Below are 25,077 nucleotides of genomic sequence, written 5' to 3' on the forward strand. Positions count from 1 at the left end.
TTATGACCCAGCAATTTCTCTACTTGGTATTTACCCACAAGAAAAACGAGCCACAACACGAGAAGATATATGCACACCAATGTTCATAGCAGCACTATTTGCAATAGCAAAAAGATGGAGGCAGCCAAAGTGCCCATCAACTGAAGAATGGATAAACAAACTGTGGTGCTTACATACAATGGAATACTATGCTATCTTGAAGAATAACAAGGAAGCTGCAAGCCACCTACACCCTCATCTAATACTCATTTTCTGTAGCTAAATCAAGTTTCTCAACTTCAAGTTTAATTAAAGTACTGTATTAAATACTAGCTCTAAACATTTTAGTCACTTTGTGTATCAGGAAGCTTAAATTTCTTGTTGTTCTTTAAATAAAAGTTTCAACCTGTGATGTGAGAAGTTGAGACAGAAAAACTAACTTAGATTAAACAATTCTTCTGAAAATAAAACGAAATCTGTGTAAGTCAGATTGCCTCTAGAAAAGAAAATGGAGAGTTCATAGAAATGGATTGGGTTAATCAACAATCCCCACCTAGTCCAACAGTTACAACCTTGATGAGTACTGCTAAAAGCAATGCTGAGAAACTCCTAGTGTTGATGTTGTTAGTTTCCATCAAATTAATTGACTCATGGTGACCTCCCATGTGTAGAGTAGAAGTGCTCCATTGGGTTTTCAAGGCTATGACCTTTCAGAATTAGATCACCAGGCCTGTCTCTGAGGAGTTTTTTGAGTACCTTTAAACCATCAACATTTCAGCTAGTAGTTGAGCACTTAACTGTTTGCTCCACCAAGATAAAAAGGAACTCTGATGGAACAGTGGTTAAGTGATCAGCAGCTAACTGAAAGGTGGTTTGAACCCACTAGCTGCTCCAGAGAAGAAAGATGTGGTAGTCTGCTTCTGTGAAGATTCCTCGAATCAAGTCCACTGCCATGGAGTTGATTCTAACTCAGTGGCCTTATTATATAATGGGTTTCCAAGAATGTAAATCTTTACAGGAGCAGACAGTCTCATCTTCCACACAGCTGCTAGTGGGTTTGAACCGCCAATCTGTGCTTAGTAAGTAGTCCAGTGCTTTCCATACAATGCCGTCAGCGTTCCTTTCTGTGAAGATTATTGTGTTGTTAAGTGCTGTTGAGTCAGTTCTGATGCATAGTGATGCAGTGTTGGGCATGGTGACTCTGTTTAGGGTTTCTGAAACTTGTAAATCTTTGCAGGAGCAGAAAGTCTCATCTTTCTCCAGTGACGTGACTGGTGGGCTCAAACCACCAACTTTGTGGTTCTCAGTCCAGTACTTAGCCTGCAAAGCCACCATGTTCAGCCTTGGAAATCCTGTGGGATAGTTCTACCCTCTCTTATAGGATTGGTATGAGTTGGAACCGACTCTACTGCAGTGGGTTTGGTTTAGTTTGGTTTGATTTATGTACAAGATATGCTGTCTTGTATCTTACGGGAAACAAAAAGATGAAAATTTTCTGTCAAATTTTTAAAGCTGTTGATACAATGGGAAGTAAACCATTTCAGGTACTGATAAACTGCTCTTTTTGCCATTGTTAATTTTTTTATATGCAGAATTCATAGAAAAAATCTGAATTAATGCGTTTTATTTCTTTTATGTGCCATTTAAACTAATACCAGGTAGATGAACTGTAGTTATTTGTCCTTTTTCTTCTCCCCATACAAGGGTACTTAAAAAAATTCATAGAAAACTGTCATTATCTTGTAATTCAATTTTTCCATTAACTTTTGAAGCCCACTTACCTAGGACATTCCCTAATTTGACATTCTTTTTGGTGAATGAGTAGTTTAAGTAAGTTGAACAGTATTATGGAAAGAACATAGATAATCAAAAACTTTGCCTTTTCATTTCTGATATAGCACAATAATGATAAAATGATTTTCCGTTTTAAAGTTGATAGAAGGAAAATTTCCATCTTGATTTGGAGATGATTATGCTTCTTCTTCAAACTTGTTTTTAATTTAAGGGAACATTTCATGATCTTAAAATAAAATATTCTCTTTTCCCCTCAGGACATAACTAATCTTGCTGCTATGCTTCCAAGCTGTAGTTTGAATCAACTTAAGTTTTAAACGAGGCAAACCTCCTCTAAGGTCAGTTAAAATAACACTTGATGTTTCTTCTGGGTGTTTCTTTATCTTGTTAAACTTTTAATTAGTATTGTGAATGTTATTTTCCAAGGTTCTTGTAACTCTTTAAGCTTTAAAGATCATTGACCATCTTAGTTGGGGTTCCTAGTGTTGTGATGTAGGATAAGCACTGGATTGCTAACCACAAGGTTGGAGGTTCAAACCCACCAACCACTCCTCAGAAGCCCTATACAGGGTCATTATGAATTGACACAGACTCAAGTGCACTTAACAACAACAACAAAGGTATAGTTAGAAAGGAAAAAGGAAAAATAATTATGTTGTAGCAATTAAACAGCAATTCAGTTGTGGCCTTTAAGTGTGATGCTATTTGATACTTATCTTTGCCATATTTTAATAATGCCATTGTTTTTGTTGTTAAGTGCCATCTAGTTGGTTCCTACCCATAGTGACTCTGTATAGGGTTTCTGAGGCACAGCTGGTGGGTTTGAACTATCGACTTTGTGGTTAGCAGTCCAGTGTATATCCTACAGTGCCATACCAGGAACCCAATAATGCCATTATAATAGAGTACATGGACTTCAGATGTGGCACTGTAGGATCAGCACTGGACTATGAACCACAGGGTCAGCAGTTCAAACCCACCAGCGGCTCCTCAGAACCACTATACAGGGTTGCTGTGAGTCAGGATCTGTCATTGAGAGAGAACTATATTGCATATTGATGATGCTGGTAAGACTGGAATTACAAATCATGAATAGCTTGAGTTGGTGTGTCTTACTGTCTTACTATGTTTTTTCTACATTTTGAGATTTTTGCAATAATAAGGCTTGCTTTACTTTTAAAAATATATGAAAGGGTCAGTATAGAGAAGAATTCATTTATTAAATATTTCTTGAATACTTACTCTGTGCTAAAAACCCTGAGGTGCAAAAATAGACACAAAACATACTTATTTGTGTGTGTTGTTGATTTTTTGAACAAAGTTGTAAAGTACAATGATATACTTGTAGGAATTTTAAACATCATTATGAAAATGTTCATACTAGTTTACAGTAAAGTACTTGATAGTGTGCTGACATTCCCTTCCTTTCCCACCTTACCATCACCTAGATTTAATAGTTACTAACAAAGTATTCTTACTCCTTTATCTGTTAAGAAACTCAGTGTTGGGGAATATCATACTTTCTGAATTTATGTGATTGTTTCTTTTTTATGTACTTAACTTTTTTACTCTATCCTTTATAGTTCCTTTTTATTAGAAGTGAGATCCAGAAGCTCAATTGGATTCAGTTAAAACATTTTTAGTCAAAATATTCATAGTGATGCTGGATAGTTTTTGTTAGCTGTCATCGAGTCGGTACCAATTCATAGCAACCTTATGCACAGCAGAACGAAACACTGCCCGATCCTGGGCCAACCTCACTATTGTTGCCATGCTTGAACACATTGATGCTGCCACTTGGCCAGTCCATCTCACTGGTTGTCTTCTTCTTTTTCTCTGACCCTCCACCTTAACAAACATGATATCCTTCTCCAGTGACTGGTCCTTCATGACAGTATGTCTGAAGTATGAGAGATGAAGTTTGGCCATCTTGGCCTTCAAGGAGCACTCTGGCTGCACATCTTCCAAAACGGATCTATTGGTTCTTTTGGCAGCCCATGGTACTTTCAATATTCTCCTCCAACACCATAACTCAAAAGCATCAATTCTTATACGGTTTTCCTTATTCACTGTATTCACTGTCCAGCTTTTGCATGCTTACGAGGTTATTGAAAATACCATGGCTTGGGTCAGGCATACTACCTTAATCTTCAAGCTGACATCTTGTATCTCATGAGAGAGATGCCTAAATATCTGTTGTTGTTGTTGTTGAACCCTGTATAGGGTTTCCGAGGAGCAACTTGGTGAGCTTAAACTGCCAACCTTGGGGTGATATTTTGCCAACCTTAGAATTTCTGATTTCCCACTAACTTTACTCTAAGGCTGTGTGAATAAATTATTTTATTAGGCTTGGCAATGTAACAGTTTGCTAATTCTATTATAATTTTTGTGTTCATTAGTTGTAATTCTTTATAAAGAAGAACTTTTATCAACTAGAGCTATTTTCTTACCTCCTTAAAGAGTTTTGGTTAGGGATGATTATTTTTAATATCTTCAAATTAATTTAAATGTCACAAAATTTATATTGCGAAAAAATTGAACTTAAAAAAAAATTCCTGTTTGAGCTAAATTTGTTAGCTGTACTTGCAACCAGACTGAGGCCAAGATTAACATTAAATTTTCTACTATACTTGATGCATAAAATTTCCAGTTGCCTCTGGCATTGGATTCAACAAAATTTTAGAGCTCAAATCACATAAATGTATTATATAATAATTTCTGATGTGTGAGATTTTGAAATTTAAAAACTCTCCCTTTAATTTTAATTATGTTTTATTTGTTGAAGATAGAAAATAGAATATATTTAAAGATTCAGCATGTGGGATCAAGGAGGACAGCCATGGCAGCAGTGGCCCTTGAACCAACAACAGTGGATGCAGTCGTTCCAGCACCAACAGGATCCAAGTAAGGAAGCAGTAAATTTGGTGATGGGAAGGTGTATGGATATGGGGGAGGGATAAATTACAGTATTAGGGGAGCTAGGATTGTGGTTGTATTATGAGGAAGAAAGATGTGGCAGCCTGCTTCCGTAAAGAATACAGGTTTGAAACCCTATGGGGCAGGTCTACTTTGTCCCGTAGGGGGCCACTATGAGTTAGAATTGATTTCTATGGCAATGGGATAGGTTTGTTTGTTTTGTTTTATTGGGTCATTTTAGAATCAGAATGTAATCTTTTCTCATAAACAGCTTTGCCACAGAATATATAGTAGGGAATAGATTTCCCTTTAGAAGACTTCTTCACAAGGCAGAAAGCTTTTTTGAAGTTTTTCTATTTCTTACCTTAGTTTTTGTTCTCTAAAGAAAGAGGAAAATCTTTCTAAAATGAGTTGCTTCATTTTCCTGCCTTCGTAAGTAGAGCATACACTTTCTGCTGTTTGTCTAATGACTCAAGCTTCATTTCTATATAGAACATATATAGAATTATGTATCATTTTGAAATTTCTTTTTACTGTGGAATATTTCACTGAGATCCAAAAGTAGAAAGAAGAGTATAGGGAGCCCTAATTATGTTGGTGGTTCTAACCACCAGACGATCCTTGGAAACCCTAAACAGGGATGTTATGAGTCAACACTTAACAACAATAATTTATCATTTAGTATTAAAAGTCATTAACTCATGGCCAATCATATTTCACCCCTTACTCTGCTCTACCCTTGTTGGTTAATCTGATGCTATTTCTTTTTTAAAATAGCTTTGTAATTTTTTTTTTTTTGTAGCATGTACTATAATTTTTTAAATTTATGTTTTGTTTTTAAGAATATACACAGCAAAACATAAACTACTTCACCAGTTTCACCATATATGTTCTTTGAATTGCACAGTCATTCTCACTCTCCTTTTCTGAGATGTTCCTTCCCCCTTAACATAAACTCACTGCCACCTACAGCTTCCTATCTAATCTTTTGAGTTGCTATTGTCAGTTTGATACCATGTGTTGTTGTTAAATGCATTCAGGTCGGTTCCATCTTATAGCTACCCTGGGTAGCGTTTCCAAGGAGTGACTAGTGGGTTTGTATCATTGTGGTTAGCAGTCCATTCTTTTTTTCTTTAATGGCACCAACAGTCTTTATTGGTGGCAACGGAAAGTAAGGTAAGTGTGGATATGACTGGGACAGCTTTCAAGGCCAAATCACCACCCTGGAAAAAGCAGCAGTCCATTCTTCTATAGCACCATACTAGGACTCCTTTGATACCATATAGATACCTCTTAAAAGATTATAATGCTTAATGGGATATTTTTTATTTAAGGTTTAAAGATGATCCTCAGAGCAATTGTTTTTGGAATTCATCCAGTTTCTTTGGCTCCACAAAGTCTAGAGTCCATGAGAATTTGAAATTCTGTTCTGCATTTGCCCGCTTTTAATCAGGATTCATCTATAAACGCTAATCATAATGTTTAGTAATGTTAGTCAGGTACCATCTAGATGTTTGAATGTTTATAGCTTTTTACTTTTTTAACAATTAGCTCAGTCTTATTTTATTCCCTTTTACACTTGTGTCTTGAGGAAGAAATCCAAGAACTGGGCTTGTCAGGTCACAGTTAAATATGTTTGAAAAGTATTTTCAGTACACATTGACAAATTTAATTCCACTTGGATTATTCCAATTTATGTTACCACCAAAGTGTATGAAAATGAGTTTAATTTTGACTAAATGTGATGTGAAAAATCCTATTTACTTTACATTGTAAAATGTTACGTATACATTAGGGAAAGGAGAGCCTTCAAGATGGTTTTTTTTTTTTTTTTGTTAAGTGGGTTGAGTCAGTTCCTACTCATAACAACCCTATGTTGGGTTTCCAAGAAGATACTGGTGGGTTTGAACCACTAGTTTTGTAGTTAATAGTCTAGTGCTTAGAGTAAAAATGACTAAGAAGTTGTAAAGACTATATATTAGCTAGAGAAGAGACTTGTGGCTAAAGAATTGTGAGGAGGATCAGGCTTGAATATAAGCCTGGAAAGATGAGTAAGACATATTCAAAGAAAGAAATTGTTTGATTGTTAATTTTTGTGGTAGTAAAAAAGTGGGAATAAGACTTTAGAATTCAATAAACTGAGGTATAGAGGATACTTTTCTTCTGAGTTAATGTTAAAGTAAGTTAAGTGCCTTTTGGAGTCCTTTCGAAAGGACTTGAAAGTGAGTCTTATCATTTATGTTATTTCTATCATAAATATAAAGTTATTTGCTAAATGTTCTTCAACCATAACTTGCTGTAATACTTCAACTCTAGTAAGAAATATCTGAGATGATTGTTTGACACAGGAGGCTATAAATGGTAATGGAACTATTCTTTTAACTCCTCTAGTCTAGATGTTAAAGTTTGTTATGTTAATTTACGTTAGGTCAGATTGACTGGGCAGCTTTGGCTCAAGCTTGGATTGCTCAAAGAGAAGCTTCAGGACAGCAAAGTATGGTAGAACAACCACCAGGAATGATGCCAAATGGACAAGATATGTCTACAATGGAATCTGATCCAAACAATCACGGAAATTTTCAAGGAGATTCAAATTTTAACAGAATGTGGCAACCAGGTTTGTTGTTTGATTTCAAAATTTTAGAACTTTGTTTTTTAAAAACAAATTTTAAATAAAATCAGGGTTGAAATTAAGTTATATAATTTGAAATTTAATTGTTGAATTTTCTTAGTTTTATGAATTCATGAAATTAATGCTTTTAAAGAATAGATCATTTCAATTTGATTTGACCTGGACAGTAGAGTTATTCTGTGCTCAGCGTGCTAGCATTGTGGCACTAAGTTTGATTCTTTTCTTGGTTCTTCATTCCTAGGCTGACAGGGGCTGGGAACACTCTGGAAACCTCACTTGGCATCTAGGGAACAGAGATTCGATGTCTCTGTGTTGCAACCTCTGGCCTTTTCAGAAGTAGCACTGGCAGAGCAAAACATGTCTAGCCTCTAATTAAAGAAAAATCGTGTCACTCTGTGACAAATTAGTCTGTTAAACATATTCTGCCCCTACTATCCACCCACCTTTTTCTTCCCTCTGTTTCAGCTAGTGAAGATCTTCTGTAATTTTTTCTCTGTTTTCATGTATATATTTTTTTACTTCACAGGATGATTTTGATTCCTTGATGCTAGTTTATTTTTCTGTGGCTGTGTTACTATTTTTAATAGTCACTTTAATATAGAGAAAACTCATAGTGTAGTATGCTGATGGTGAAGTCTTATCACCTTCTCACTATTAATGCTTAACAATTATTGTCTTGATAACTTGGAAAATTCAGGGATCTATCCTCTAATACCACTCTTAATGAATAATGAATATTCCAATTTAATATTGTTAGGTGATTCTTTTCTAATTTTTTTGCAGCTATGTCAAATTTCTCCATGTTTGGAATTATTTTGGTTTCCAAGTTCAAATTTATAAATGAATTACATTCTCACCTCCATCCCTCCATTTTACTTGGCTTACTTCCTATTACCCTCATTAAAAACAAAACAAAAATTGTGGTGTATTTATTAAAAATGATTATGAGCATTTGGTTTTCATTTGTCTAGGATATTAATTAGAGTATGTGGAGTTAGCTTCATTTGAGTTATTTAAAAGATAGTTTAATTCATTGCTTGTTTTTACAATATACAAAAGGAATTTGACTAAGAAGTCATAAATTTTGTTTCTTTACTGATAAACTAGCTTTCTTGAAATCTTTAAAATTTGTGTTGATGTTGTTATAACCACCTGTTGAATATTTTTGTACCTGAATCCTAAATAGAATGGGGAATGCATCAGCAGCCCCCACATCCCCCTCCAGATCAGCCATGGATGCCACCAACACCAGGCCCAATGGACATTGTTCCTCCTTCTGAAGACAGCAACAGTCAGGACAGTGGGGAATTTGCCCCTGACAACAGGCATATATTTAACCAGAACAATCACAACTTTGGTGGACCACCCGATAATTTTGCAGTGGGGCCAGTGAACCAGTTTGACTATCAGGTGAAAGATACTTTGTTGCTTTAATATTATAGATGTGCACATAATCCATTCTTTGGAACGGTTTCATCAAGAGTACCTAAGATAATGTGTTTTATTTTGTATACTTTAAGTATATTTTATGTATCAGAAAATTTATCTGATTTTTGAGTGTTAAAATCATTGATTTTTGTTTTTTGCTTAGGGACGTGACAAAAAGTCTTTAGGAAAAATACTGGATAAAATGAAAAACTGAAAGCGCAGTAAACCGATATGATTTATTTATAAACTATTTTTAAACATTAAAGTTTAGATATTGTACAGTAGTTGAATACATTCTTCATCAATAATAGATTATGGCTAAGGTTTGCATAAATACATTAAGAACATAGATAATCTTCCTAAATGCAGTTCTTTGTGCTACATAAAATTATGACAGTTTTTATCATGTCATATATGTTTTTTTGGTTATGACATGACATATTAAAGGAGATGTATAGTTTCTTCGAAGCATTCAGATCGATCCTAGGGACATAGAACTCTGGAGAATAGTGCCACCTGGGCCTATATTTTCTGTGCCTTCTTTACTAGGCTCGCTGGTAGTGTATTGGTTGTGGGTTGGGCTACTAACTTCACAATCAGCAGTTCGAAACTACCAGCCGCTCTGTGGGAGAAAGATGAGGCTTTATGCTCCTGTAAAGATTTACAGCCTCAGAAACCCTATACAGGGTCACTATGAGTCAGAACTGACTCCACAGCATAACACCACCACCACTCTTAAATAAGGACCTCTGGTAGCATGGTTTGAGCCAGGCTGCTAACCTGAAGGTCGGCAGTTCAAAACTACCAGCTGTTCCATGGGAGAAATATGAGGCTTTCTGCTCCCATAAAGCTTTACAGCCTCGGAAACCCTATGTAGGGTCTCTATGAGTCGGAACTGACTCCACGGCACACCACCACCAACACTTTTAAATTAACAGTGCTAGGTGTCATTTTGAAATACTGATTGCAGTTGCTACTTTATAATCTGCATTATCAGAATTTAAAATTTTTGGCAGAAAAAATCCACCATACATTATTTCACTAAATGAATATGGATATACATGTAAATAGCATTTACCTTGACTTCTATTACTCATACATTCTCAGTTCCTTAATTTGCTGTATAATAATTGGGATTCAGATATGACAGTTTTTGTTTAGTATGGCTTTGGAATAACATAATAGCAGAGAGTTTCTACTTAGCACCATTTTTGCATAATAGAGCCCCATACTTAGCAAGGCAAAGTTTTCTTGGCAACTGGCTTAAGAAAGTCTCAAAGAAGCAAAGTTGCCCCCCCCACCCCCCCCAAAATGTGGTGATTCAGAAACTTCTTAATTTATAAATAGATATTTATTGCAACCTTATAGAAACTACTTAAATTCACTACACACAGGAATTTGGAATAGCTAAAAAAATATTTATTACATTTTCTGGTTATAAAAATTTAGCATTTATTTGATCTTTGTGAGAGGATTAGTTTATAAATGGATTCAGCATGAAAGAGCTAGTACACACACACACACACAAACACACACACACACGAGAGGGCAACAGAAAGTTCGTGGACAAATTCCATTATGTTTTTATTCCATTTTTATATGAACTTTTTGAAGCTCCCTTGTGTATATGTGTATTTATCTTTTTCTTTACTTTGAAAATAGTGGATTAGATGGCTTTTACAAAACTGTGTATATAAGGGCAAAAACTCTTATCTTTCTTAAGAAAAGTCAGTCTAGGCTCTTGGGGCTACAGAATACTGGTGGATATTAGAACCATGGATTCTTGGATTTGCTGCACACATGGATTTCTACTGTCCCAGTTCATAACACACATGTGTCCCAGAGAGTATATTGTATTAATGTGAAGAAAAATAAACTGCAATACTCTTTCAGCATGGGGCTGCTTTTGGTCCACCGCAAGGTGGATTTCATCCTCCTTATTGGCAACCAGGACCTCCAGGACCTCCAGCACCTCCTCAGAACCGAAGAGAAAGGCCATCGTCATTCAGGGATCGGCAGCGTTCACCTATTGCACTTCCTGTGAAGCAAGAGCCTCCGCAAATTGGTAGCTATTTAACTTCAGTGTACCACAGTTGCATTTCTTTCACGTAAAAGGAGTTTCTTCTCTTCTTTGAATTTCTAATGCCTCAGTTATTTTACAAATTGATCCTTTGTAAGATACTCATTTAAGTCATAAAACCGAAAGAAATGTAGAAGCAGTCCTGGTCTAAAATAGAAAGATTTTGAATAATTTCCTTTAAAATAAATATTTACCTTATACTCTAAATTTTGTCATGAGTTACAAATGTATGATGATCTTAGCATCTTGGTTATTTTCTTCAACTTGGACAATTTAATACATTTTGCCGATATATGAATATTGTGACTTTTTTTAAATTACTGAAAAATAGTTGTTCAACTGAATTTTTATTCAGTGTGTAAAATGGATTTTTGTTTTAGTCTAATCTGTTTTCATATTTTAGAAAGTATTGTAGAATAAGACTGTAGCTGTAATGAGTACTAATACACGTGACTATTTAATCTCTTTGAGCCTCAGTTTCTTTACCTGAAAAAGGAGTCCAATAATAGTAGGTTTTTGTGATGAGGATTAAGTGTGTTTTACTAGTGCCCTGGTCTTTATTAATCTTGATGGTTTTAAAGAATAGTATAGTACTTAACGGATTATTTTGTTGTTATCTTCCTAAAGAATAATAGTACTTGGTACAAGGACTGAAATGGTACCAAAAATTTTTTTTTTTTTTTTAACTTTCAAAGTTTTTTTGTTTTGTTGATCTTGAATTTTTAAAGAAATTCAGGAATCAGGAAATCAGATTTGTTAATAAGATTTTTACTTAACTGACTGTAAAAGATATTTTCCTATATGAAATAGATGCAGTAAAACGCAGGACTCTTCCAGCATGGATTCGTGAAGGTCTTGAAAAAATGGAACGTGAAAAGCAGAAGAAGTTGGAGAAAGAAAGAATGGAACAACAACGTTCACAATTGTCCAAAAAAGAAAAGAAGTCCACAGAAGATGCTGAAGGAGGCGATGGTCCTCGTTTACCTCAAAGAAGTAAATTTGTAAGTAGCACACTTAAAAGTGTCTCACCACACATGTGAGAAATTTGTCTGCATGAAATGTTTTTGAAATAAATGAGTCTTTTAGTCTGAAGAAAAGTATTAGAGTAGTGCTCCTGAGATTATTTTCAGTGTGTATATTGGGGATTATTTTTTTTATATATTGATGTTCTTGAAGGTAAAGTAAGGTGGTGAAATGTAGTAGTCAGTTTATAAAACATTGTAGTCCAGAAAGGAATTATTTAATGGGAGGCCGGATAGTTTCTATCTTGAAAAATAAATCTGCATTCTTTGTTGTGGTATAACTAGCATCCTATTGGCAGACTATAAAACAAAACTAAATTAAAATAGTAATCAGGAAGTAAATCTTCCTTTCATGATCATTTAATTATATACTTATTCTGGATGATGTAATAGCTTTGTTTCTGAAAGTAACAAACTTTTACATCTTTTTCAGTTAGATTGCATTCTTTTAAGTTCGAGTATTTATTTGGTTTAATTATGCATATGACTAATGAGTTCTGGTGTGGTGCTGTGGGATAAAGCACTGGACCTCAAGGTCGGTTTGAACCACAAGGTCGGTGGTTGAAACTCACCAGCCACTCCTTGGAGACCCTATACAGGGTTGCTATGAGGCGGAACAGACTTGACGGCACTTAACAGCAACAATGACTATAATCAGAAAATGCAATGTATGAAATATGAATCTAGGAAAATTGGAAGTTATAAAAAATGAAATGGAATGCATAAACATTGATATCCTAGGCATTTGGTTGGTTGGTTATGTTCTGTGAAATCAGTTCCAACTAACAGCGACCCTGTATAGAGTTTCTGAGGCTATAAACTCTTTGTGGGAACACAAAGCCTTATCTTTCTCCTGCAGAACAGTTGGTAGTTTCAGACTGCTACGATTAGCAGTCCAACTCAAACACTATGCTACCAGAGCTCAAATCCTAGGCATTAGTGAGCTGAAATGTACTAGTAGTGACCATTTTTAATCTGACAATCCTGTGGTTTATATTATGCCAGGAATGCTAAATTGAACGGGAATGGCATCACATTCATCATCAAAAAAAAAAAAAATTCATGATTTATCTTGAAGTACAACACTGTCTTTGATAGGATAATATCCATATAGCTACACTATTCAAATTTATGCACTTAAAGCCAGTGATGATGAAATAGAAGAAGTCAACCAACTTCTTCAATGTGAAATTGATCAAACATGCAATTTAGATGTATTGAAAATTGCTGGTTATTTAGAATGTAAAGATTGGAAACCAAGAGGAAGGATCAGTAGTTGGAAAGTATAACCCTGGTGATAGAAATGATGCATGATAGAGTTTTGCAAGACCAGTGACTTATTCATTGAAAATCTTTTTTATTTTTTTTATTTTTTTAGGGGCGGGTGGTGGCAGGCAATGTACACCAAAACACTCCAGAATATATAATCATTTAAACAACCAAAGGGCACATTCTTCAAGCCTGCCTCCTGGCTGCCAGCAAACAGCTTTTCTCTTTCCATGAGTCTAGAGTCCTTAGCTGCTCTATCTCTTCATATCCTCATCTCTGCCTCCATCTCTGATGTCACTGCTTCTCTTGAGAGAGATCCACATGCCACTCATGCTCTCTTCTCCCTTCGTGGTCCTAGGGTCCTTTGTTCCTGGACTGTAAGATTCATTACTCCCTGTTTTTGTACAGAACTTCTACCTTTACAGTTGTGACAATTGCAATTAATCATGATAACAATTACTCACCATGGAATCATAAGAATCTTATGCTTATCTCCTTTCACCAGACCTGTCTAGACAAGATAAAAACCATTCAGTGGGGATTCTTACCCCCACCCCCACTCTGAAACTAAACTTTCGAAAACTTGTAAGCCAGTCACTTCATGCCTTTATAGCCCCCCCTGCCATTTTATGTAGCCAGTGTCTGAGTTGCCTGTCCCTATCACCCCTGCATACAGAGAAGTAGTGAAAATATCTTTTCAAAACAACATAAAAGAACTATACCATACCAGATGGAATACACAGAAATCAAATTGTGGAACAGATTGTTCAGTTGCTTATATGCAAGTTCAGACTGAAGCCGAAGAAAATTAAAACAAGTTCATGAGAACCAAATATAACCTTGAACATAACCCACCTGACTTTAGAGATCATCTCAATAACATATTTGAGGAATTAGACAATAATGACTGAAGATCAGAGGAGTTGTGGACTGATGTCAAAAATATATAGAAATAAAGCAAAAGGTCACTAAGACAGGAAAGAAAGAACCAAAATGGATATCAGAAGAGAGTTGGAAATTTGCTTTCCAGCATAAAGATGATAAAACAAAAGGAAGAAATGATGAGGTAAAAAAGAGCTGAACAGGAAACTCAAAGGGCAGCTGTAGAAGACAAAATTAAGTACTATAATGAAACGTGCAAAAATATCAAGTTTGAAAAATAAAAGGGAAAACCACACTGAGCATTTCTCAACTTGTAATATTGAAGGATTCTTTGGGCAAAATATTGAATGATGCAGAAAACATTAAACAAGATGGAAGGAATACACAGAGCCACTGTAACAAAAAGAAATTGTCAGTGTTCACCCATTTCAAGAGCTAACATATATGATCAAGAGTCAGTGATATTAAAGGAAAAAGTCCATGGTGCATTGAAGTCATTGGCAAAGAACAAGCCTCTGGGAATTGGTGAAGTACAGATTGAAATCTTTCAACAAACTGAAGTAGCACTGGAGACACTCTCTCATTTGTACTAACGAATTTGGAAAACAGCTATCTGGCCAACTAGTTGATACATATTTGTGCATTTTCCAAAGAGAGATGACCCAACGGAATGTGGAAATTATTGGAAACTATCATTAATATCACGTGCAAGTAAAATTTTGCAAAACATAATTCAAAAACAGCTGTTTTAAGAGTACATTGACAATAGCAGAATCAACAAACTGAGCTTTGCTTTTCAACTATATGATTTGGATAAAGATGGCAAGATTTCCCATGATGAGCTGTTAGTGGTGCTACGCATGATGTTTGGAGTGAATATCTTGGAGGAGCAGCTGGAGAGCATCACATCCAAAACCATTCAGGAGGCTGATACGGATGGGGACAACGCCATATCTTTCTCAGAATTTGTTAATGTTCTGGAAGAGGTAGATGTAGAACAGAAAATGAGCATCAACTCTCTTAGCTAAAAGACCGAGACCAGTCTTTTACAAAGAACATTGTTCTTTGTTCCCTATTATTTAAGAACTAGAGAGTCCTCCTATCCACCAGCTCCACTTACACCCCACCACCCCCTTTTCCAAAAAGTAATGCTGCTGTAGCATGCAATACCAGATATGTTCTCCCAACACAAACCTGTGCCTTGGGTGTAACAGGGCATTACAGTATAGTACACACATTCTATAAATACCATCTCCCCTGTTCTACTGATGAATACCACAAGCCCATCCAGTCTGAGCAAGCAAGAGAAGGAATGAGGCCAAGAACCAACCAGCAAGATCTTTCACTGGGTGGAGATGGTAGCCAATACAGCTTCCCTCCAGCATGCACCTTCAACCATTTTCACATGGGCTTGACTTTCTATTTCTCTGTCACCCAGCATTCCTTTTACTTGGTCTTTCAGTCTCCTTGCTTTTAATGAAGCCTCTAAACCCTCTCTGTTCTCCTTGGCACCCCAAACTATGGCTATTAAATATGTTTCTGACTTGGCAGGATAAAAAAAAAGAAAGAGTACATTGACAGAAAACTGCCTGAGGTTCAAACCGGATTCTGATGAACATGTGGAACAAAGGATATCATTGCTTATGTCAGATGGTTCTTGGCTGAAAGCAGAGAATACCAGAAGGATGTTTACCTGTGTTTTATTGACTATGCAAAGACTTTCGATTGTGTGGATCATGACAAACTATGGACAACATTGCGGAGAATGAGTATTCCCGAACACTTAATTGTGCTCACAAGGAAACTATACAAAGGCTAAGAGGCAGTCGTTCGAGCAGAACAAAGAACACTGAATGGTTTAAATTCAGGAAAGGTGTGTGCCAGAGTTGTATTCTCTCACTGTATTTGTTCAATCTGTATGCTGAGCAAATCATCTGAGAAGCTGGATTATATGAAAAAAAGCGTGGCAGCAGGATTAGAGGAAGACTCACTAACAACCTGTGATGTGCACATGATACAACCTTGCTTGCTGAAAGCTAAGAGAATTTAAAGTACTTAACTGATGAAGATCAAAGTTCATGGCCTTCAGTATGGGTTGCACCTCAATGTGAAGAAAGCAAAAATCCTCACAACTCAACCTATAAATAGCAACATGATAAATGAAGAAAAGATTGAAGTTGTCAAATACTTCATTTTGCTTAGCTCTACAATTGACACTCATGGAAGCAGCAGCCAAAAAATCAAATGACGTATTGCACTAGGCAAATCTGTTACACAAAACCGCTTCAAAGGCATCGTTTTTGCCAGAACTGTTTGTTGAAGAGACTATCTCTTCCCTGTTTAATGTGTTTTTGCCCTTTGTTGAAGATAACTGACTGTGTTGTTGTTGTTAAGTGCCGTCAAGTTGGTTCCAACCCATAGCGACCCTGAATAGGGTTTCTTAGGCTGTAAATCTTTACAGGAGCAGAGTGCATCATTTTTCTCCCACTGAGCAGCAGGTAGTTTCGAACTGCTGACCTTGAGGTTCACAGCCCGATTCATAACCACTAAGCTACCAGAGCTCCTTGACTGACTATAGATGGATGAATTTATTTCTGGGTTCTAAGTTCTGTCCCATTTCACGTTTGATTTGATTGGGGTGTTTTGTCTTTTTTTTTTTTTTTTTGTCAAGTTGTAAGAGTTCTTTATTCTTGGTATCAAACCCTTATCTGGTAATTGGCTTCCAAATTTTTCCCCCCAATATGTACATTGTTGATAAACAAAAGTTGTCTATTTTTTTGTTTTTTTGCTGCTTGTGCTTTTAGTGTTATACCTAAAAATTCATTTAAAATTTCATCCTATGACTTTCCCTTATGTTTTTCCTAAGTGTTTTATGGTTTTAGTTTTGGTATTCAGGTATTTAATCCATTTTGAATTAGTGTGAGGTGGACTGTTGTGGGTTCATTCTTTTCCTTGTGGAAATCTGGTTGTCCACGTAAAGTTTATTAAAGAGAGTGTTCATTCCTCATCCAATGGACTTAGCATCGTTATTAAAAATTAATTGACCATAGATGTACAAGTTTATTTCTGAACTCTCCATTATATTCCATTAGTCTATATGTCAGGACTCCTGGTGTGGTAATGTAAGATCAGCACTAGACTGAAAACCACAAGGTCGGTAACGACATCCCTAGAAATGTACAAACCATGTGAGCTTTACATGCCAAGGACAGTAACAGATAAGAACTCACAATTGTTGGTGTTGTGTGCTGTTGATTCAGGTCTGAGTCATATTGACCCTGTATACTGTTACCAAGTTCAAATTGACCAGCTGCTCCACTATGATTTGGAACTGGCTCTGTGGCCCTTAACAAGTCTATTTTTCTATCATCATATACTGTGAGACTGTTTTAATTACTTTGTTGTTGTTAGGTGCCAGCGAGTCTGTACCAAATCATAGCGACCCTATGCAAAACTGAATAAAAACACTGCCAGGTCCTGCGCCAACCTCACAATCATTGACTATGTTTGTGTCCATTGCTGCTGCTGCTGTGCCAATCCATCTTGTTGGGGGTCTTCCTCTTTTTCTTCAACCCTCCACTTTACCAAACATGATATAATTCTTCAGGGACTGGTCCCCCTTCCTGACAATATTTTAGTTTAATAATAAGTTTTGAAATCAGAATGTTTGAGTCCTCCGACTTGATTTTTCTTTTTTAAGGTTGCTTTAACTATTCAGGACGGTTTAGGAATTTTATTTGACAATAATATGTTCCTGTTGTTGTTGTTAAGTGCCATCGTGTCGATTCCGACCCACAGCGACCCTGTACAGGGTTTCCTAGGAGCAGCTGGTGAGCTTGAACCACTAAACTTGCAGTTCAAACGGCTTTGCAATCTGGCGCATTAACCCATAGCGCCACACCAGGACTCCTCGCTGCTGTGAAAACCGCAGGATTGCCCTTTGTACAACTCAGGAAATGAGTTCTCTTTCCAAGTCTTTCTCTGTTAGTACTCTGCAAAAAGAAGTTGCAAGGAGTGCGTGGCAGCTAAATTTAAGCTGATGTAGAATTTGTTTAAATTCCATGTCATACAGTACTTTTTATTTTCCTCAATAAATCCACCCATGCCAAAACTTTGTTTTCATTCTGTATATTAAGAAAATAAGAAATAACAAACTAAAACGACGCGAGTTTTACTATCTTTTTTTCAGGTTGTGGGTCTTTAAGTGAAAGAAACAGTACTTCCAAATTGATTTTTTTTTTTTTTTCAGTGTCAAAAATATTGTTTGAAGGTTATTATCTTTTTGTAAATGCCTATGGGTTGTAGTGCATGTATTCTCTGATTTATGTGGTCTTTTTATGGTAGTATTTTGGTGCTCACCTTTTCTTTATGTAGCAGGATTGTTAAGAGTGACTATGGAACACATCTTTGTGTAAAGAACTCCCCTTTTGGGTATGCTACGTAGATCCTGAAAACCTAAAGTTATACAAACTTCTAGCATTCGCTCAATCTGAAGTAGACCTCAGTTCTTATTTGCCCACTCTATAGCTAAAAAGAAGCAAGTTTCACTGAGTTCCACGGCCATATAAAATCCTGGAACTAAATGTAAACATTTTAAATTTTAAATCATACAATTTTAGGGTACGCAACAAATTATGTAGCTGTAGACTCTACACTGAATTATATCTCTCTGTTTAATTTATCCAAAGTGTATAAGGCACTCATTTCAGGGCCACTTGGCAATTAGTTGTTTTCATGTATAATAAATATAAAATGTACAAAGTAATGCTAAAACTGACTAAGGGAAAAAAACACAGAATATTAATCAAAGTAATTGACTGTAATAAGGAATTACAGTCTTACATTTCTCAGGTGATAATTTTTCTATTTAAATTATAATTTAAAGAGTATACTTTTATATGAGGGATCCTCAAAAAGTTCATGGGAAAATTTCATTATCTTTCAGTTTTGTTTTTCCACAAACTTTCTGAAACTCTTTATATTTCTGTTTCGTAAGCTATTTTTACTTAGAGTCTAAAACATCTTTGATGTAATAAAATGGTGATTTACATTATAAGCATGAATTTGGGCTACCCATACTGTTATTTTTAATAGGATAGCGATGAGGAAGATGAAGACACTGAAAATGTGGAGGCTGTAAGTAGTGGGAAAGTCACGAGAAGCCCATCTCCAGTTCCTCAAGAAGAACAAAGTGAACCAGAGATGACGGAAGAAGAGAAAGAGTATCAAATGGTAGAATATTAAATTCCTCATCCCATACGAGCATTTATTTTGTTTGTAATGGTTATAAACTGTTGTTTGCCTATCTTAGCTGAGAAGTCATGATGCTGCTATTCCTGCTGTGTGCTTTCCAGTTGATTCCGACTCATAGCGGCCCTCTATAGGGTTTCCGGGACTGTGGATTTTCACAGGAGCAGAAAGCCTCATTTTTCTCACATGGAACACTTGGTGGATTGGAATTTTTGATCTTGCTGTTAGCAGGCCAACGGGTAACCCATTACACCACCAGGGTTCCTTGGAGTTTAAAGAACTAATAGCCACATTTCAGACAGTTTGTGGTATCCAAACCAGGCGTAGAATTCCTTCCATAATTCAAGTGTAGCAACCATTTGAAATTATATTAACTCTTACAGAAGCATCTGTTTTATGCATGTCTGTGAGTTTGTAATATTTTGAAAGCTTGAGTGTTGATGTGATTCTGGAAGTTATGTCACCATTATTTCAAATGCTAGTAGAGTTACCCAGGGTAGATAGGTTTCCACAAAAATACCGGACTAAGACAGACTAGGAAGGAAAACCTGGAGATTGTCTTCTGAAATAATTGCTATAGTGAAAGACCCTTATGTAGCAGCGGAGTATTATCTGATTCACAGTGCTAGAAGATGAGCCTCTCTCGTTGGAAGGCACTCAAAATACAACTAGGGAACAGCCACCTCCCTTAAAATACAGTCAGCCTTAATGATGTAGATGGAGTAAAGCTCTTGGGACCTTTGTTGCTGGTATGGCCCAACTGAAAATGAGAAAAAAAATAGCTGTAAACGTGCATTAATAATTGGAACATGGAATGGACAAAGTATGAATCTAGGAAAATTGGAAATCATCAAAAATGAAATGGAATACATAAAGATCAATATCCTAGGCTAAAATTTACTGTTACTGGTCATTTTGAATTACATAAGCATATGGTCTGCTATGCTGAGAATGAAAGATTGATGGGGAGTGGTATCACATTCTTTGTCTAAAAGAACATTTCAAGATCTACCCAGTAGTAAGTGCTGGCAGGGATAAGATTATATCAATTCACCTACAAGAAAAACCAGTTAACATGACTAATGTTTAAATTTATACACCCACTACTAATGCCAAAGATGAGGAAATTGAAGAATTCTATTAACTTCTACAGTCTGAAATTGATCATGCATGAATCAAGATGCATTGGTAATTACTGGTGATTGGAATAAAAAAATTGAAATTAAAGAGTTCGTCATTAGAAAATACGGCTTTTGTGTTAGAAACAACACTGGAGATTGCATGATAGAATTTTGCAAGACCAGTGACAATTCATTGCAAATACCTTTTACAAGAATGTAAATGTTGATAATGCCTGTGGAATGTACCTAGGTGGAATACACAGGAATCAAATCACCTACCTCTTTGTAAAGAAATGATGGAGAAACTCTTATGTCATCAGTCAGAACAGCGTCTGGAGCAAAACAGACAATTGCAAGTTAAAAATTAAGTCCATGAGAGCCAGATTATAATCTTGAGTATATCCCACCTGAATTTAGAGACCGTTTCAGGAATGGAGTTGATGTATTGAACACTAGTGACTGACAGCCAAATGTGTAATGGTATGACATTAAGGACATCATACATAAAGACAGCAAAAGATCATTAAAAAGACAGGAAAGAAAGAAAAGACTAAAATAAATGTAAAAGAGACTCTGAAACTTACTCTTGAGTGTAGAGTCGTTAAAGCAACTGGAAGAAGTTGTGAAGTAAAAGAGCTGAACAGAAGATTTCAAAAGATAGCTCAAGATGACAAAGTAAAGTATTAATAATGAATGTGCAATGATCTGAAATGAGGAAACCAAAAGGGAAGAACATGCTCACGTTTTTCAAGCTGAACTGAAATAAAAATTAAAGAATCAAGTTGCAATATTGAAGCATTCTGTGTGTAAAATATTTAGTGATGCAAGAAGCATGCAAAGAAGATGGAAGGAATACACAGTCACTGTACCAAAAAGAATTATTGGTAGCATATGATCAGTCTTTTCAAGAGGTGGCATATGATTGAGAACTGATTGTATTGAAGGAAGAAGTTCAAACTGCTCTGAAGGCTTTGGTGAAAAGTCTCCAGGAATTGATAGAATACTAATTGAAATATTTCAACAATGGGAAGCAGCACTATAGAGGTGTTCACTTGTCTGTGCCAAGAAATTTGGAATATTTGTGCTGTTTCCAAGAAAGGAAGTCCAATAGCATGCACAGATTATCTAACCATATTAGTATTTCACACAAGCAAAATTTTGCTCAGGTTCATTCGAGAACAGTTGCGATATATATGAGCAGGGTACTGCTCGACATTCAGGTCAGATTCAGAAGAGGATGTCAGATGTTTGAAAGCAGAGAATACTAGACAGATGTTTACTTGTATTTTATTGACTGTGCAAAGGCATTTGACTGTGTGGATCCTAACAAACTGTGGATAACATTGCAGAAAATGGGAATTCCAGAACACTTAATTGCGCTCATGCAGAGCAGAGCATGTATATAGAGCAAGAGGCAGTCATTTGAACAGAACAAGAAGGTACTGAGTGGTGTAAAATCAGAAAAGGTAATGTGTCAGGGTTTTATTCCTTCATCATTTATTCTGTGTGCTGAGCAAGTAGTCCAAGAACCTGGACTTTATGAAGAACTCAGTATCATGATTGGACAAAGTCTCATTAACAAAAAATCTGTGATACACAGATGGTACAATTTTGTTTGCTGAAAGCCAAGAGGACTTGAAGCACTTACTGACGAAGATCAGATACAGCTTTCAATAAGAATTACACCTCAATATAAAGAAAACAAAAGTCCTCACAACTGGATTAATAAGTAAAAGCATGATAAATGGAGAAAATAATGCTATTATCAAGGATTTCATTTTTCTTGGATCCACAATACCATGGAAATATTAACCAAGAAATCAAACGATGTAAGAAGGAGCATCCAAAAGTTCATGGGTAAATTCCATTGTCTTTTAATTGCATTTTTCTGTGTACTTCTTTAAGCCTCTTCATAGTGGATCAGGCAAACCACTGCAAAACACTTTTTCAAAATGGTAAAAACCAAAGATGCCACTTTGAGGGCTAAATGTACCTGACCAAAGCCGTGGTATTTTATGTCACCTCATATGCTTGTGAAAGCTGGACAATAAAGAAGACGAGAAGAATTGATGCATTTGACTTATGTTATTGGTTAAGAATATTGAGTGTACCATGGACTACCTGAAGAATGAACCAGTCTGTCTCGGAAGTACAGCCAGAATACTCCTTAGAAGCAACGATGTACTGTGGCTCTGTTACCAGGAGACATCAGCAAAAATGAGGAAGTGTCTAAAGGATATATATTAACACTACGAAGTTGTACATAAGGCCGTATGAGTCAGAACTGACTTCATTGGCACCTAACAACAATAATTTAGTAGTATATTAATCAAGTCTCAAGACTTTAAGGACTTCATCTTCTCAAAGGGATTGACTGCGTTTTTCTTAGCATTCTTGTTTTTTCTTTTTCTATTTTTTAACCTAGCCTTGAGTTGAGAGCTGATATAAATTCTTAAGTAGCTAAATAACTAGGGCTGTACAACTTAATTCAATATATGTCGACTTTGGACATCTATAAGCTTTTTTTCAGTGGTGTGCTGTGGAGTCGGTTCCGACTCATAGTGACCCTGCACAGGTTTCCGAGGCTGTAAATCTTTATGGGAGTAGAACGCCTCATCTTTCTCCTGCGCAACAGCTGGTAGTTTTGAACTGCTTACCTTGAGGTTAGCAGCCCAATTCGTAACCACTATGCTACCAGAGCTCCTTTTTCAGTAGGAACTTTTATTTGTAATATTTTGTGTCTAGAATTAGAATATAGTATCTCTACCAAATCAATAAATTCATGGGTGTTTTTTTTTTCAGTACACATGATTTTACAATTCTTTTAAAATTTTGATGTTTTAGAATAATATTCAAGATACAACATTCCTCAGAAAGGTTAATAACGATCTCTTAAAATTGTTTGTAAAATACTCCTTAATTTTTTAAAAAGTGTTTTCCAATTTTCTTGAAAATGTCACTGTGTTAGTGACTATAGTAATTAATTAAATACAATTTAAAATATCCTTCCTTAGATGTTGCTGACAAAAATGCTTCTTACTGAAATTCTCCTTGATGTGACAGATGAAGAAATATATTATGTAGCCAAAGATGCACACCGAAAAGCAACGAAAGGTATATTGTGGGTGTTATTAGTTTTGATTTAATGGGGGCAATTTTGGCTTTGGTAGCTATTTTGGACTTTTTTGTTGCCCTTGTTGAATTATTATCAGGCATTTGAATATTATCTTCTTGCATGTTTTTACTCTTTGGGAAGGTTAAATTTGTAGACACTATATTAAGACAAATATTTTTGTTTCATCAAATCTACTTCAATACAAGTTAGAAGTCATGCTGTTATCCTCTTACATGTATTGCGGAATTCCTGATGTTCCATTTATTTCACCTAGTTTTTTTTTATAGATGCAATGGTATTGGTGAATGACTTCCTAATATCTGTTTTGACCAGTGAATTGAATTATGAACGTAAAGAAGTTTATTTCACTATTTACCAGTTATAATCCTTACAGAAGCAGGCAATTATCCTTCTGTACTTTTAGTAATATTTTTTAAATATATTGAAAAATAGTGAAATTATGGCCACCTCAGAAATAGAATACTTAATCAAGATTTTTCCTTATTATAAACCAATTTCAGCTCACGTCAGAATTATAATTTCAAAGCCAGACATGCTACTGGTTTAAAATGAATGTTATGTTTTTAATGTTTCTTGTCTCCCCTAAAAGCAGCAATAGTAGTAGATTTAACAATACCATAGACTCATGACTATGAAATCGTGGCTATTTGTGTTAACATGTTGTTCCTGTTGTTGATGTGATACAAAGCTCCTGCAAAACAGCTGGCACAGTCCAGTGCACTGGCTTCCCTCACTGGACTTGGTAAGTGTTCTCCTTATTTGTGAGAGGGCCTTAAAGGGAAAAGCACAATTGCCTTGTTTCTCTACATGTTCTGTTTTGAAACTGTGTAAAACCCAGATCTTAGGTTTATAACAGTCTCTAAAGATTTGCCTTTAGTCTGACTACAACATTTACAGTGGGAGTATTATAAATGTTATAACTAATCTGTAGTTTATTGGGGCAGGTTGTAATAGAGGATTTCCTCATTAATTGCTCCAATATATGTGTATATATATATATAGCTTGTACTTAATAGTTCATATAATTTAGCCACAATAATGTCTAAACTCACTTTCAGAATTAATACATACATACTGTAGGGAAGAAACTATTCACTTAATACTCTTAGTGCCTTTTTATGTAGACTGTGTATCAGTAAGTGAAGTTTGAAAATAGAGGAAAGGGTTTATGTCATCATAGTATAATAGTAGTTATGTGTTCATAATTTTGCTATTTGCATGATATACAGTCAAGGCTGTAAAAGCTTATTTGCCTTTTCCACATCCTTCATTTCAAATGAATTTTTGTGAGGGCCAAGAGAAATGGGTAGAACTGAATACCTATATGATTTTTATGATTACTATATAGATCACTTCAGGGTGGGGAGCAGTCTCACCATCATACACTTTTGTACCAGTGAGAATTTTATAATGTTCTAATTTTCTAGGGAAAAATTCTTAGTAAACTTCATAGAATTTCTAAGCTTTTAACAAAGAGTTAATTTTAGAAATATTTTCTGAGTTGTCATAAATTTTTTGGGCTTTGTTATTGCCTTTTAAAGTGGATATGTTGGTGATCTTGGACATAA

At 35.7% G+C, this 25,077-nt stretch overlaps 1 protein-coding gene across 2 annotated transcripts in view; it reads left to right on the plus strand.

The window, feature by feature from the left end:
- Positions 1-25,077, plus strand: part of PNISR (PNN-interacting serine/arginine-rich protein) — a 43,620-nt gene that overhangs the window by 13,364 nt on the left and 5,179 nt on the right. Inside the window, exons 2-10 of one of the 2 annotated variants that reach the window (XM_006865844.1) lie at positions 2,031-2,111; positions 4,559-4,677; positions 7,118-7,306; positions 8,508-8,731; positions 10,643-10,814; positions 11,640-11,830; positions 19,097-19,234; positions 23,388-23,487; positions 24,198-24,251. In XM_006865844.1, coding sequence (XP_006865906.1) covers positions 4,590-4,677; positions 7,118-7,306; positions 8,508-8,731; positions 10,643-10,814; positions 11,640-11,830; positions 19,097-19,234; positions 23,388-23,487; positions 24,198-24,251 — 1,156 coding nt within the window. In that variant the 5' untranslated portion in view covers positions 2,031-2,111; positions 4,559-4,589. The remainder of the gene's footprint in view (positions 1-2,030; positions 2,112-4,558; positions 4,678-7,117; positions 7,307-8,507; positions 8,732-10,642; positions 10,815-11,639; positions 11,831-19,096; positions 19,235-23,387; positions 23,488-24,197; positions 24,252-25,077) is intronic. The other variant, XM_006865845.1, reaches the window with a different exon arrangement.

The sequence above is a fragment of the Chrysochloris asiatica genome, unplaced genomic scaffold, assembly GCF_000296735.1.
Source record: "Chrysochloris asiatica unplaced genomic scaffold, ChrAsi1.0 scaffold00084, whole genome shotgun sequence".
In the NCBI taxonomy this organism is placed as follows: domain Eukaryota; kingdom Metazoa; phylum Chordata; class Mammalia; order Afrosoricida; family Chrysochloridae; genus Chrysochloris; species Chrysochloris asiatica.